Source organism: Podarcis bocagei (genome assembly GCF_964188305.1).
Source record: "Podarcis bocagei genome assembly, chromosome: 6".
Classification (NCBI taxonomy): Eukaryota; Metazoa; Chordata; class Lepidosauria; order Squamata; family Lacertidae; genus Podarcis; species Podarcis bocagei.
In genome coordinates this window covers 89,357,231-89,370,602 of record NC_138130.1, presented here as the reverse complement: position 1 = coordinate 89,370,602, position 13,372 = coordinate 89,357,231, and the positions used below count along the sequence as shown (strand labels likewise).

The following is a 13,372-nucleotide window of genomic DNA, read 5'->3' as shown; positions in this document are numbered from 1 at the left end:
GACACCCCAACTCTTACACGGGAAGACACCCGAAGACACCAAAACCTACATTCCTGTACCCGTGAAAATCTACGAAAGCATATATATATATATATATATATATATATATATATATATATATATATACTGAGAGAAAAGAAACTTTAAACATGCATTTATATAATTTGAGGGGATCTTTATATATATATAAAGGGATGCGGGTGGCAATATGGTCTAAAGCACAGAGCCTAGGGCTTGCCAATCAGAAGGTCAGCGGTTCAAATCCCTGTGACGGGATGAGCTCCTGTTGCTCGGTCCCTGCTCCTGGCAGTTTAGAAGTTTGAAAGCACGTCAAGTGCAAATAGATAAATAGGTACCGCTCCGGCGGGAAGGTAAACGGCATTTCCGTGCACTGCTCTGGTTTGCCAGAAGTGGCTTAGTCATTCTGGCCACATGATCCGGAAAAACTATCTGCGGACAAACGCTGGCTCCCTCGGCCAGTAAAGCGAGATGAGCGCCACAACCCCAGAGTTGTCCGCGACTGGACCTAGTGGTCAGGGGTCCCTTTACCATATATATATATATATATATATAAACCTGCTATTAATGCAGAAACCATGGATTGGAATTATGGTTAGAAGTATGAACCAGAAATAGATCCATCCACCCTCACTTCCAGGGAACTGCAGTAAGCGATCTTGAGATTAGCAAGGCATCAATCCAAATGGGGAAAGGAGTGCAATAACTTTATATAATTGTAATGTTCCTATTCAATCCCCCACCCTCATGGACCAGAATGATTGCATTTATTCTTTGGCTGCAGATGCATAAATGAGAGTTGCAAGATCCTTATCTCCTAGAAGTAAGAATTGTCAGGATATGTTTCTACTCATGCATGATTCTGAAACCTGGACTAGGGGACAGTGTTTTGTGCGGGACTGCAGAACCAGGGGCACACTTTTGCTCTAAAGCAGAGTCTCTGAATCCTTTTAAACTGTGTTATGTCGTATTACTTTAAACTGTGTGTTTTTGTATTATTATTATTTTAAACAGTACCAACAGCATTTTAGTAATTACATGCCAACAAAACACTCCAGACCCGAACATCTTATCAGTGCAAGCTTAATGTTCTAATTAAAGTGAACAATTGGCTGACTTGGTTAGTCTCATTAATTTTTCCTTTCTCATAAATGGCCAACGATGCCCATTTATCATAAGGAGGGTCTTCGCTTGAGCTGCTTTCTGTTAGTCACATATAAAAATAGTTTAATTTTTGCAATTTGCCATAATTATGTTAACAATTGCTGTATTGTAGGAATCCTTTTCCCTTTCCATTATTTGCCTAGTATTCTTTTCACCAAAAGTAAGGTAACATTGATCACCCCTCTTTGATAGTTTGACCCCACTTGCTTGAATTACATTTTTAAAATGGACTTAACCATTAGAAATAAACTTTGATCATCCTCAACAACAGAATATCCTCTTCACTTCATCAGACAAACCTAAATGCTTTAAAGTGTTAACCAAGAGCATAGGGCACTAGAAAGGCACATGCAATCTACTACTTGGAGGTAGCCTTCTCTTTCCATCTTAATTGAGTTATTATTTTCTGAAGAAGCTCTTTGATAAAAAGGGTTGTAATTTAGTGGTTAGTGCTACTTTTTGAACTGATTTATTAATATGCATTCTTAGCTTTCTAAATATCAGAGGACCTAAGCAGCTTACCATAAATGTAAACATATACAGAGGAAATATTACAGTTAGACAAGGCAGTTAGTAAACAATGATAAATCATGTCCTTTCTCCCCTCTATTGTACATTTATTCTCATGCATATATACATAATGGGTTGGTTCACACATAACACCATGCCATGGTTTGTTTAACAAACAATCAGTTGTTTCACAGATGATGAAATAAACCATGGCTTGCATCTCCAAAGTTTGTTTTGTTTTGCTGCAGCTCCTGCATCAAGCCTTTGTAGCTCTGTGAGCTTCTTGGGTGAGGGGGCCAAAAAAACCATGGTTAATGAAGGGTGCTTGGCTCACATCGTACTTAAACCAAGGGTCATAAGCAAACCAGCAAACCATGGCGAAAGTGTGTACACTTGTTGCTTTGCACAACTCACCTATTGTGCACACAGATCAACTTGATGGCAAATCATTTTCTTCATTAGGATTGTTTATTTGCACTCAGAAAATTTCAAGACTCTGAAATAATGATGTCCTGCTTAATAAGCAGCCATTTTTAAAGGATAGCTTCTCTGCCCTTTCCCTACAAGTCATGGCAGTCATGCATATACAAAATTCGATATGCGGAATGATTTGAAAGCATAAATTCATGCAAGCAGATATGTACCGTCTGTGCTGTAAATCAGATAATCCCTGGTTCAAATCTCTCCTTAGCCACTTGGTGGCCTTAGCAAAGCCATTCTCCCTCTGGCTTAAGTGCAACATATGGTTATTTCGACCCCAACCTTCTAGTGCTGATGTGCCACTCAGGGAAGCTTACAACAATTTAAAACCGTGGTGTCAAAGTACACAAAAAAGGCATAAAACTACAACAAAGCTGGGGACATAAGTAAAACATTACCTTTTCAGTGGATATTTACCCCCAGCCTTCCAAAGAAGGTTTTGAGGGTGAAAAGGGACTGCTTGTGGGGGAGAAGCGGCAATTTCCATTCTGCAGACAGACATCTCTTGCAGTAGCAGGACAGGAAAGTTGGATACTTCCCAATATATTTTTTTAAGAGTTATTATTATTGTTTTTGTCACATGCAGGCTCATAAAGATTTAATCAATGCAACCAATTATTTAATGTAGCAGAAAATAGGGGGGAATGCCCCTTTTAAAATGGTGTCTGCCACATTGTGACAGCTGAGCAGATCTGAGTCTGGTCAGTGCCCAGTTTGGAGACCCTTGGAAACCCCTTGAGGGAGGATATACTGTACTTTTCCATGTATAATATGCCCCCTTGTATAAGAGGCCCCCTGTTTTGGGGGGCTCCAATTTCAGAAAATTCCCCAAAGTTGTTGAGCTGTTTTTTTTGGGGGGGGGGGAATGCAGTAGATCACTAACCCGACGGTTGCAATCGCTCACCCTACTTGCTAACAATCGCTCATGTCTGCTATGAGTGTCTGCCCGATCACCAACAGCAGAAGTAAATAGCAAGCACAATTGCCGCAGCAGCAGCCAATCCTCAGCAGCCCTTGACACAGCAACCAATCACACACCCATTTCCCACAGCCAATACAAAGAAATCCTTGCCACAGCCACCAATCACACAACAAATTGCCAATGACGTCTGCAGCTCACAGCTGCAACCAATTACCCCTCACCCATACCCACAACCTGTGTATAAGACGCCCAGTTTTTAAATCTTATTTTTCAGAAAGAAAGAAAAAAAACCCCTGGTCTTATACACAGGAAAGTACGGTTCGTTCATTTAAAATATAGGGGTCTTTTTGGAAGTGCTCATTTTGCTGCTATCAATAAGTCTGTAATCAATGTTGACACTGTTCAGGGGGTCTGTTCACTGACGATGATGATGAAAAAAAGAACTCTGAAGACATTTGAAGTGCTTGGGACCCTGTTGTTAAATATATCAAAGAAAAGTTGGGAATTTCAGGGTCAGGAATCAATTTCCATAAAAGAATTTGTTCTGCTTCCCAACAATCCATGGTCACTCTTTTAAGTTATCAAAAGTTGTTACTCCGTTGTCTGACAGAACAATTGCTCAAATATTCAGTTCACTCCAGTGAGCCAGTGTGGTGTAGTGGTTAAGAGCGGTAGTCTCGTAATCTGGTGAACCGGGTTCGCTTCCCCGCTCCTCCACATGCAGCTGCTGGGTGACCTTGGGCTAGTCACACTTCTCTGAAGTCTCTCAGCCCCACTCACCTCACGGAGTGTTTGTTGTGGGGGAGGAAGGGAAAGGAGAATGTTAGCCACTTTGAGACTTCTTAAAGGGAGTGAAAGGCGGGATATCAAATCCAAACTCTTCTTTTTCTTCTTCTTGAGACTCTTATTTTCAGGGCTGTGGGTTTGAGCTCCATGTCGGGCAAAAAGGGTTGGACTAAATGACCCTCATAGTCCCTTCCAACTCTACAATTCTATGAATTACTGCAACCAGTTACTATTATTTTAAACCCAGGGCGATGTTTTCAAGCAGTGCTTCTAGGGTATTGACATGGAATCCCAGCCTTCATAATATTTTAGCATAATATGTGCTTGCATGGATGCCCAACCCTTGCCTTCAGATGCAGAACTAACAGCACAATCTTATATACGTTTCTTCAGAAGTCAATATCACTGAGTTCACTGGGACTTACTCCCAGCTAAGCACTCATATAACTGCAGTCTAAATACCAGCTTGATGTCTACTCCTTGCAACCTATAACCCCAGGAAGAACTGCCATGCCTTTCCTACAGCTTCTTGGACCACTGATTGGTGACTGGTCAAATACCAAACAGATTATAAGATTTATTTTTTAAATTCTGTCCAGCACAAGGACTGCTATTAAAGTGCTTTATTGATTTTGTTCTGTCCAAAATAGATCCGTCGCTGTGCTAACTCTCCATTGCTAACCAACCCTGCCAGATATATTATTCTGCATTCCTTGATGTCAAGGCCATTGACATCTGATACTCTGCGATGCCGCACAGAAGAGATTTAAAAGCTTTCCTCTTCAGTGCATTGGATTAATGAGTTAAGCCTTATTAATTTGAGAAGGCTTTTTTCCTCTTTGGAAGTTGGCATCTGTAGCATAGCTAGTTATTAAGGCCTCAAGCCTACAACATCAGCTGCTGCTGTTCAACCATTGTGTTGACTGGGGGAATCGTATTCAGAGCTAGGCTGACAGGCAGCGTACTCTACAGAGCTAGGAATTCCCCAGACCACAAGAAGCTTTACACAGAAAATGAAAGGAGTAAAGGCCAGAGAATGGTCTAAGCTCAGATAATGCTGTTGCACTAGCTCTGTGCAGACAATATTCCATGCAGAAATCAATTTATGCTGGGGCGCTCCCAACAACAAACGTGGATTCTTCCCTGTTGTTGCCAAAACTCATAGTCACTTGGTATGGAATGTGAATTTGCTCAGCTAATTAATACTCAGGCACAGTATGAATCAAATGTTGCTTCCCTCAATGATTCTTCTACGGCTCGCAATGGAAAGTGAGAGTTTTCACACAAATCTGGGAAGTACTCTGAAAACACAGCAGAAGTAGAGAGAGAGATGATTCTTAAAATACTCATAATTGGTGTGTTTTTGTGTGTTTGTGGTCAGAGGCAGCAATCTTCTGAATACCATAGGAGCCACAGAAGAGGAGATTCCTGTTGCATTAAGGTCCCTCTTGTGGGCTTCCCATGGGCACCTTGCTAGCCATTGTAAGAACAGAGTGTTGGACTCTTTTTTTGACAGAGTTACAAACTTGGTGGATCATAAGAGGGATGCTGTGTATCTTGATTTCAGTAAGGCATTTGATAAAGTCCCCCATAATCTTATTGTGGAGAAGTTGGTAAAATGTGGGCTGGATGAGGTAACTGTTAGGTGGATTGGCAGCTGTACCCAAAGAATGTTCACTAATGGTTCCTCATCATCCTGGGGGAGGTTTGACAATTGGGTTACCGTAGAGTTCTGTCCTGGGACCGTTGTTGTTCAATGTCTTTATAAATGACTTGGATAAAGGAACTGAGGGGATGCTCATCCAATTTGTAGATGACACCAAACTGGGAGCAGGTAGCCAATGATGCTGAAGATAGAATCGAGATTCAAGATGACCTTAACAGATTGGATAACGGGCCCAAACAGGGATGATACTGGAAGGTAGTTTTCCCACCCCTACAGAAGTATAGTGTCCTAATCAAGGCAAGTAATAGTACCCCTCGATTCTGCCTTGGTCAGACCACTTCTGGACTACTGTTTCCGGTTTTGGGTGCCACAATTTAAGAAGGATGTTGACAAGCTGAAACGTGTGCAAAGGAGGGCGACCAAGATGATCAAGCGTCTGGAAGCCAAGCCTTATGAGGAAAAGTTGAAGGAGTTGGGCAACTTAATAAGATCAATGCACCATTTAATGAACAAAAATATTCTAAGCAGCTTACATGAAGCAATATAAAATATGCAGAAGACAATGCTGATAAAATCAAACTTTGAAAACAAGGGGTTGTATCCAACCCTCCGGAACTGATTTTGAGGGTGCAGGGTAATGGAGGAAGAGGAGGGGGACAGGAGGGGAAGAAGAAACTTTATGCACCGAAGTGTGCTGTACCAGTGGAGCTGCAGCACTGGATATGACCCATGTAGATGTAACATTTATCAAAATGCAAAGGCAGCAGTTTAAAAACAAATGTACACAATGGCATTTCATATCTTCATAGACTTAGCTATAGTTCCAGCAGTATCAAGCACTGTGATCCTGTTCTGTTATTTTTGGCAGCATACCCACATTGGGTGGAGAGGCTTAATGATACCCAGCTAGACAGTGGAGATCAGCTCCGATGGGAATGCAAAGCTACTGGAAAGCCAAGACCCACCTATCGATGGCTGAAAAACGGAACACCTCTCTGGCCAGAGGTAAGTGTGCAGTTAGTTTTGCTTTGCTTTCTGAGCACATTCCTTTCAGGGTCAGGGTTTGTGTTGTGCTTACCTTGCTTTTGAGGCAGGTGTTTCATTGAACAAATCATTGAACAAATGATTCAACAAATCGTTGAACTACTGGTCTGCAGCCCTCTGGGAAGGGGTGGAGGGAAATCCAGTTCAGTCTGCATTTATAAGTGAAACTGCCTGATTTGTACTTTTCAAAATACTACAGCAACCAAAACATAGCTTGGCCATCTTTCAAAATTTACTCCTCTCTGAATTTTGCACTGCAATTCTCCAGGTGTCTAATGTTTACAAAAACGCTCATATACATTATACACCTACATACATAACGTGTGTATCTAAATGCACATATTAGTGAAAATAGCATAGAAAAATGAATTGCATTTTGGGAAATGGCGTACAAAAATATGCATATTGGGAGCAATTCACATCCAATCCTGATGAGGACATAAAAAGAAGGGGGGAATGGTGTTGAAATGTAGAGAACTGAACCTAAGATTGACAAAATGAAAAATTGAAACTGAGAGATTCTGGCATCCATATGTCTGGGTTGCCTCTGCTTCATTTGAAGCCCCAGGAATTCTGAGTCCTTCTGTGAAGCTTTTTCAGATCAGGAAGTTCAGGCAGCCAGGGAGGCTGCTGAATGCTGTGGAAATGGTGTAAAAGTAGGGCAAGGTGCAAATCCTGCACCCACTGAAATTCTCCAGAAATTCTGAAGAATCCTCTGGGGACAAAGCAGGAAAATGGAAGCCTTTTTCACAGGGGAAGAAAACTTTCAGCTCTGTACTAAGATCTTCAGTCTCAAATGAGCCAGGTCTGAAGCATAATAGACTGCAGGCAGCAGTGAGTCAGCCAGTTAAAACTGTGATCTTTCATGCAGCCATCGGGTTCTGATCACACTTCAGCTGAAAGAAGATAATCCCAGACCATAACCATTGTGTGCACTTTTCAGCGTCTAAAATATTTCAGCACTGTCATAAAGGGTGAAGCAAAAGGACAGCCACCACAATTAAACTCAGGAAGCTACTTTTGTGCATGTTCACTTGTATGAACCTGCCCCCCGCCCCTCTTCCTATATTCTGTAAAGCTGAAAACCCGACAAATCTCCCTGGTTTTGTTTGCTTTTGTAGAATTATTTTCCTGTTTCATTGCAGAGCAGGATTGAGATGGTTAATGGTGTACTGCTGATCCACAGTGTCAATCAGTCTGATGCTGGAATGTACCAGTGCGTAGCCGAAAACAAGCACGGAGCCGTTTACACCAGCGCCGAGTTGAGGATTTTGGGTGTGTACTTAAGAAGGTTGCTCTGTTTACATTTTATTATTAAGAATACGCTGCTGGGATAGGGGGACAGTTGAGGAGGGGAGGGCCGTAGGTCAGTGGTAGAGCATCTGCCTTGCTTGCAGAAGGTAACAAATTTGATCTCTGGCATCTCCAGGCAAGGAGAGATGCCTGTCTGAAACCCTGGCAAGTTTTAGGGACTGGGCAGAGGAGGAATGGCGGAGACTGCCTCCCCAGTTTGACCCTTCCAGAGAAGAAGGAGACAGTTCAGAATTACAACAGGGGGTTGAGGGAAGTCACAGCTCAGAGGAAGATGAGGGGGAAAGTTGGGAAATAATGGGAGAGGAGGAGCAGGCAGAGCTGGATCAGCAGCTGCCTGACACGTTGTCACTAGAAATTATTATTATTATTATTATTATTATTATTATTATTATTATTAATTTATTATTTGTACCCCGCCAAACTGGCTGGGTCTCCCCAGCCACTCTGGGCGGCTTCCAACAAAGATTCAAAATGTCACACATTGAAAACTTCCCTAAACAGGGCTGCCTTCAGATGTCTTCTAAATGTCAGGTAGTTGTTTATTTCTTTGACATCTGTTGGGAGGGCGTTCCACAGGGTGGGTGCCACTACTGAGAAGGCCCTCTGCCTGGTTCCCTGTAGCTTCGCTTCTCACAGTGAGGGAACCGCCAGAAGTCCCTCAGAGCTGGACCTCAGCGTCCGGGCAGAAAGATGGGGGTGGAGACGCTCCTTCAGGTATACTGGGCCGAGGGCATTTAGGGCTTTAAAGGTCAACACCAACACTTTGAATTGTGCTTGGAAACATACTGGGAGCCAATGTAGGTCTTTCAGGACCGGTGTTATACGCACCACTCTGGCGAGACAGTTTGCGGGCAGGTAGGGTCTCAGCCTGCGTACCAGATGGAGCTGATAAACAGCTGCCCTGGACATAGAATTGACCTGTGCCTCCATGAACAGCTGTGAGTCCAGAATGACTCCCAGGCTGCACACCTGGTCCTTCAGGGGTACAGTTACCCCATTCAGGACTTATCTATAACTCTGGGTGCCCATCTGGGTCAGTCAAGGGTGTGTGTGTTGCTAATGTCCATAGAAACACCATCTCCTTTCCCTCAGAATCTCTTGATGGGCTCTGGCACTATGCCAGAGAAACAGACTGAGGGAGATTTTAATAGCTTAATCCCTTTTAACCACTATAGGATAGGGAAGTGAGGAAAAGAGGGGGAGAGAAAATGAGAGCATATTGGCATGCGACATCTGTGAATTAATTAATCGAAATACTAAGCTAAGAGACTGAAATATTTCCTTTCAACAGCTTTGGCTCCAACTTTCCCCCCAAGCCAACTGAAGAAAACAATCATTATAACCAGGGGCCAAGAAGTTGCCATCGAGTGCAAACCACAAGCCTCCCCCAAACCCGCCATCTCATGGAAGAAAGGAGACAAAGCAGTGAGGGAGAATAAAAGGTCAGATGTCGGTTCATTAATTTTTGCCTTTGACTGAATGAATGCCTGCGAGAAAGAGATAACAGGCAAGCGCCTTTGATCGACAATCGCCGGCTTTAAATGCTCCGCATAAATGCTGAGAATGTGCGACGCTTTGTTATTTTTTATTAACGCATTTTAATGTATATTTTAATTCCTGGAAATGGAAGCTGTTTTGTGAAGAAGAGCAGGATATTAGTTAGTCTTTTCAAAGGATAGGTTTTGGCATGAGAGAAGGTGTTCAGAAAATGAATGTCAGAAGCACCCCGCACAAAATGGGGCAGTAGGACTGCGCACTGCACGCACCCCGCTCTGCCCCGATCCAGGGCCCTGCCTGCCTCTCTTTCTTCCCAGCTGATGTCCCACCCCATGACAGCCCTGGATTGATCTGTGTGTTCCAAACTTGAACCATCTGAGGCTGTCACAACACGAATTGGTAAAAGCCTAGATTGCCCCCCAACTGGCACAATTCAGTTTGAGATTCATGCACAGGCCTTTATGACAGTGATTCACAGCACACACTAGTGCCGAGTTTCTCCACAGCTCCTCGTGGACTCCTCCTTGTTCTCTCCCATCCTCTTTCCCCAACAATTCTGGCTTCCCTTATCCCTGCTTAACTTTATAATAACCCCTTGTCTCCATTGTGCCTCTTCCATCCTGTTTCATAAGTAGACAAACACACACACACACACCCCACACACACGTGTTAAACAGGGTTGTGTTATCACCCCAACTCTATTATTTTCGTTGCTATGATCCTACACGTTGTCGAAGGGAAACTCCCCACCAGGGTAGAAATCGTATATTGAACAGATGGAAAGCTCTTTAATTTGAGTAGGCTGAAAGGAAAGAGTAAGGATGCCATAACTTCAGTATGCTGATGACAACGAAGTGTGTGCGCACTCAAAGGATGACCTCCAAACCATTCTAAATATGTTCACAGAAGCTTACGAAAAGCTTGGCCTATTGCTCAACATCCAAAAAACCAAAGTACTGCACCAACAAGCATAAAACAAGCCCTCTGCCGTGCCACAAATCCAACTCAATAGTATAATGTTGGAAAGTGTCAATCACTTCTCCTACCTGAGCCGACACGGATGCCGAAATCTAGCATCACCTGAGCTCTGCGAGTGCAGCTTTCTCCCAAAGTGCAGAGTGTTTGAGGACTGGGACTTTTGCAGGGAAACCAAAATGCATGTTTACAAAGCTATTGTACTACCAACCTTACTGTATGCTTGTGAAACATGGACCATTTATAAAACCATTTCCAACTCCTTGAAAGATTCCATCAACAGTGTCTCCAAAGAATTTTACATCCTGCTTCATAAGTAGACACACACACACACAGGAGAGGGGAGAAATTCAGTTCAGTTCACATTTAGATGCCAACTTCCCTAATTCACACTTTCTGAAACAATACACAAATCAAAACACAGCCACGTCCCTCAAAACTGACACTTCTCCAGATTTTGCAATGCAGTTCACCATCCAAGTAATGTGTACAAAACCACATATACTGGGGGTAAAGGACTCACACAAATGCATATATTAGTGAAGATAACATATAAAAATGCATTATACTATAGGAGAGTGCCATGCAAAAAATGTGTATATTAGGCAAAATTGAATTTAAAAAGGAGTCATTGAAAGAAGCTGAAATTGACAGATTCACCTAGTCCTACCCTTCACACTCTCTCACACAAACACACTTCCAATTCTCTCCCTCTGGTCACTTCTTCCACTCTCTCCATTCTCTCAGGTTTGCCAATTATCTTCTTCCCACCTGAGTCCTATCTTAGCTGCTAATTCTCTTCTCAGTTTTGCTTCACAATTTCACAGCCCTTCAAGCTTCACAGTTTGTTCTGTGCCCCTGCAGGCTATCCCATGCCCAGTGCTCTTGGCAGTCCCCTGAGAAAATAACAGACTAAGGCAATAGGGGTGGACTAACTGCAGGGAAAATGTGTCGAGCTATTGATGAAATGTTAGCTAAGATACCTGAAATAGGGACTCACGCAGGAGGCTCTCTGGGCTGATCTATTCGATCACTTGCTTCCTGGACTGTGTCATTTCAAGCTGTAGGTGTGGGAGTTGTGTTTTTGAATGCTTTCTCATGTACAAATTGCTCTGCACATAGAAAACGGTGAGGTCAGGTATTCTGTTTTTGTTTATTTAAAACTGGGGGTCTTAAAATATGCAACGCCCCATCCCTTCTTGCATGCGTACACGCCTGGAGTCCGAAGTGGTACAGTCCAAAGAGGACTCTGCCATGTGGTTTTGGCAAACATGCCGCTCAACACTTTGTGGTCTAGGAATACCCAAGTCAGAAAGTGAAGGTAAGTTTATAGCTGGAATTAAACAAGATGACGTGCAAAGCTTGACACATGGCACTATCAATTATCAAGAGATACACAAGAGAAGAAGAAAGTGTGTTGTTTCTGCTCTCAGAGTCAGGAGAGATCCATGATGAATGAATGCCTCTTGGCCCTGTAGGTGAAGCTCTTCTCGATGTTAGTGGTCACTTCATTACCTCAAGTGGTTTTCAGCGTGACCACTAATTCCAATAGTACTTGAATGTGATTTGCCGTTACTTGATTCTCCTTTACTCATAATTTTGAGAGATGTCCTTAAAATGGATATATTACCGTACACTTATCTTTTTGATGCACCCACTGACTGAGCCTAGACAAATCACGTAGGTGGCAATTTCCTGTAGTGGACGAATTTCCTGTAGTGCTAGCACGAACTCTGTTTCTTTTTTAATGTTGTTCTGGAGAAGAGCTGTTCCCATCCACAGCCACACAGTGTAACTGATGATGGAGGATCTCTTCTCCAGCTCTTCCTGGTATTCTGGAGCCAGTAAAGATTGGACATGCAGCTGTCATAGTGCTGCTTTGGCATTCCTCCTGCTGGAAATGCTCCTGAAAATCCCAGCAGAGAAAATAAATGTTGGTTGCACATATCAGTAAGATCTAGTGACTAGCACTTGAAGGTGATGTCAATTTCAGTTGTGTTCATGGAAGTGCATTTTTGAAAAGGAAGTGTTTGGTCATCAGGTAGTTCTGTGTTTGCTGCCAACTTCCTTCCTGTTTTTAAGGTGAGCTTTTATCCTCTAAATCTAAATAATTGGTTTTCAAACTTTCCACCTTCATGTCTGCTATGGGACCACTGTGCTTTTTAGAACATTCTGGAGAGTGTCCTAGGATGAACATGAAGTTAATGTTGAGTGGTAGCCACGCCTGTTGGACATCACCATTGTTCCATGTGAACTCAAGGTAGACTCTAGAACACAGCCAACACTATCCTGCCTCTGGATCTGCATTACTAGGGAAGATCAGTAGTGGTCGGCTGTCTTATTTGCCAAGGAAGCTTGTCCACTAATTCTGTATTTTCTTTTGAGTAACTTCTGATATCTCCTGTTCATTTTTTAATTTATAAGTCTGGTAAAACCTACTTATCCAGAGGGAAAATTCCGTGGAACCTTGAGGTTCTCTGAAACCACAATTTGAAGGCAATTTTTTAAAAAATAAAAAATAAAAAATTAATCTACTCCACACAGTATTTGGTGAGCTACAAGAATTAACTATAAGGGGGGAAAAACACAAAGCTTTGCACTTCTCCCTCTCTCTCACACACACAATTTTTCTCATTACTGCGCTTTCATGCCTGCTCATTATTACCATTACATGACCATTAATTATACTTAAAATAAAACCATCCCAAACCACTCTAGCAAAGAAAAATCCTATTAAGACTCTATTATTACTTACTTTGCTCCCTCTGGAAGAGAAAGCGTGTTTTAATTGTCTGCTTTTAGCTAAGAAAAAGTTAATTTCAAGAAGATGGTGTCTTTTATATAAAAAAGTAAATGGGTTTGCTTTAGTTTGTTAGCCTTTTCTGAATGTCAATGACAGTATCACACCAGAATTGTTTACATTTCAAGATTTGTGTTTTAATTGTATGGCTGGTTATTGCAAACTGATTTCCAGCTGATGGTTACAAGCCAATTTC

General features: G+C 42.4%; 1 protein-coding gene across 3 annotated transcripts in view; it reads left to right on the top strand.

Moving 5' to 3' along the window:
• Window positions 1–13,372, top strand: part of CNTN5 (contactin 5) — a 666,148-nt gene that overhangs the window by 529,458 nt on the left and 123,318 nt on the right. For all 3 annotated transcript variants that reach the window (XM_081197615.1, XM_081197616.1, XM_081197617.1), the window contains 3 exons: window positions 6,415–6,551; window positions 7,736–7,865; window positions 9,196–9,346. In XM_081197615.1, the coding sequence (XP_081053741.1) occupies window positions 6,415–6,551; window positions 7,736–7,865; window positions 9,196–9,346 (418 nt within the window). The remainder of the gene's footprint in view (window positions 1–6,414; window positions 6,552–7,735; window positions 7,866–9,195; window positions 9,347–13,372) is intronic.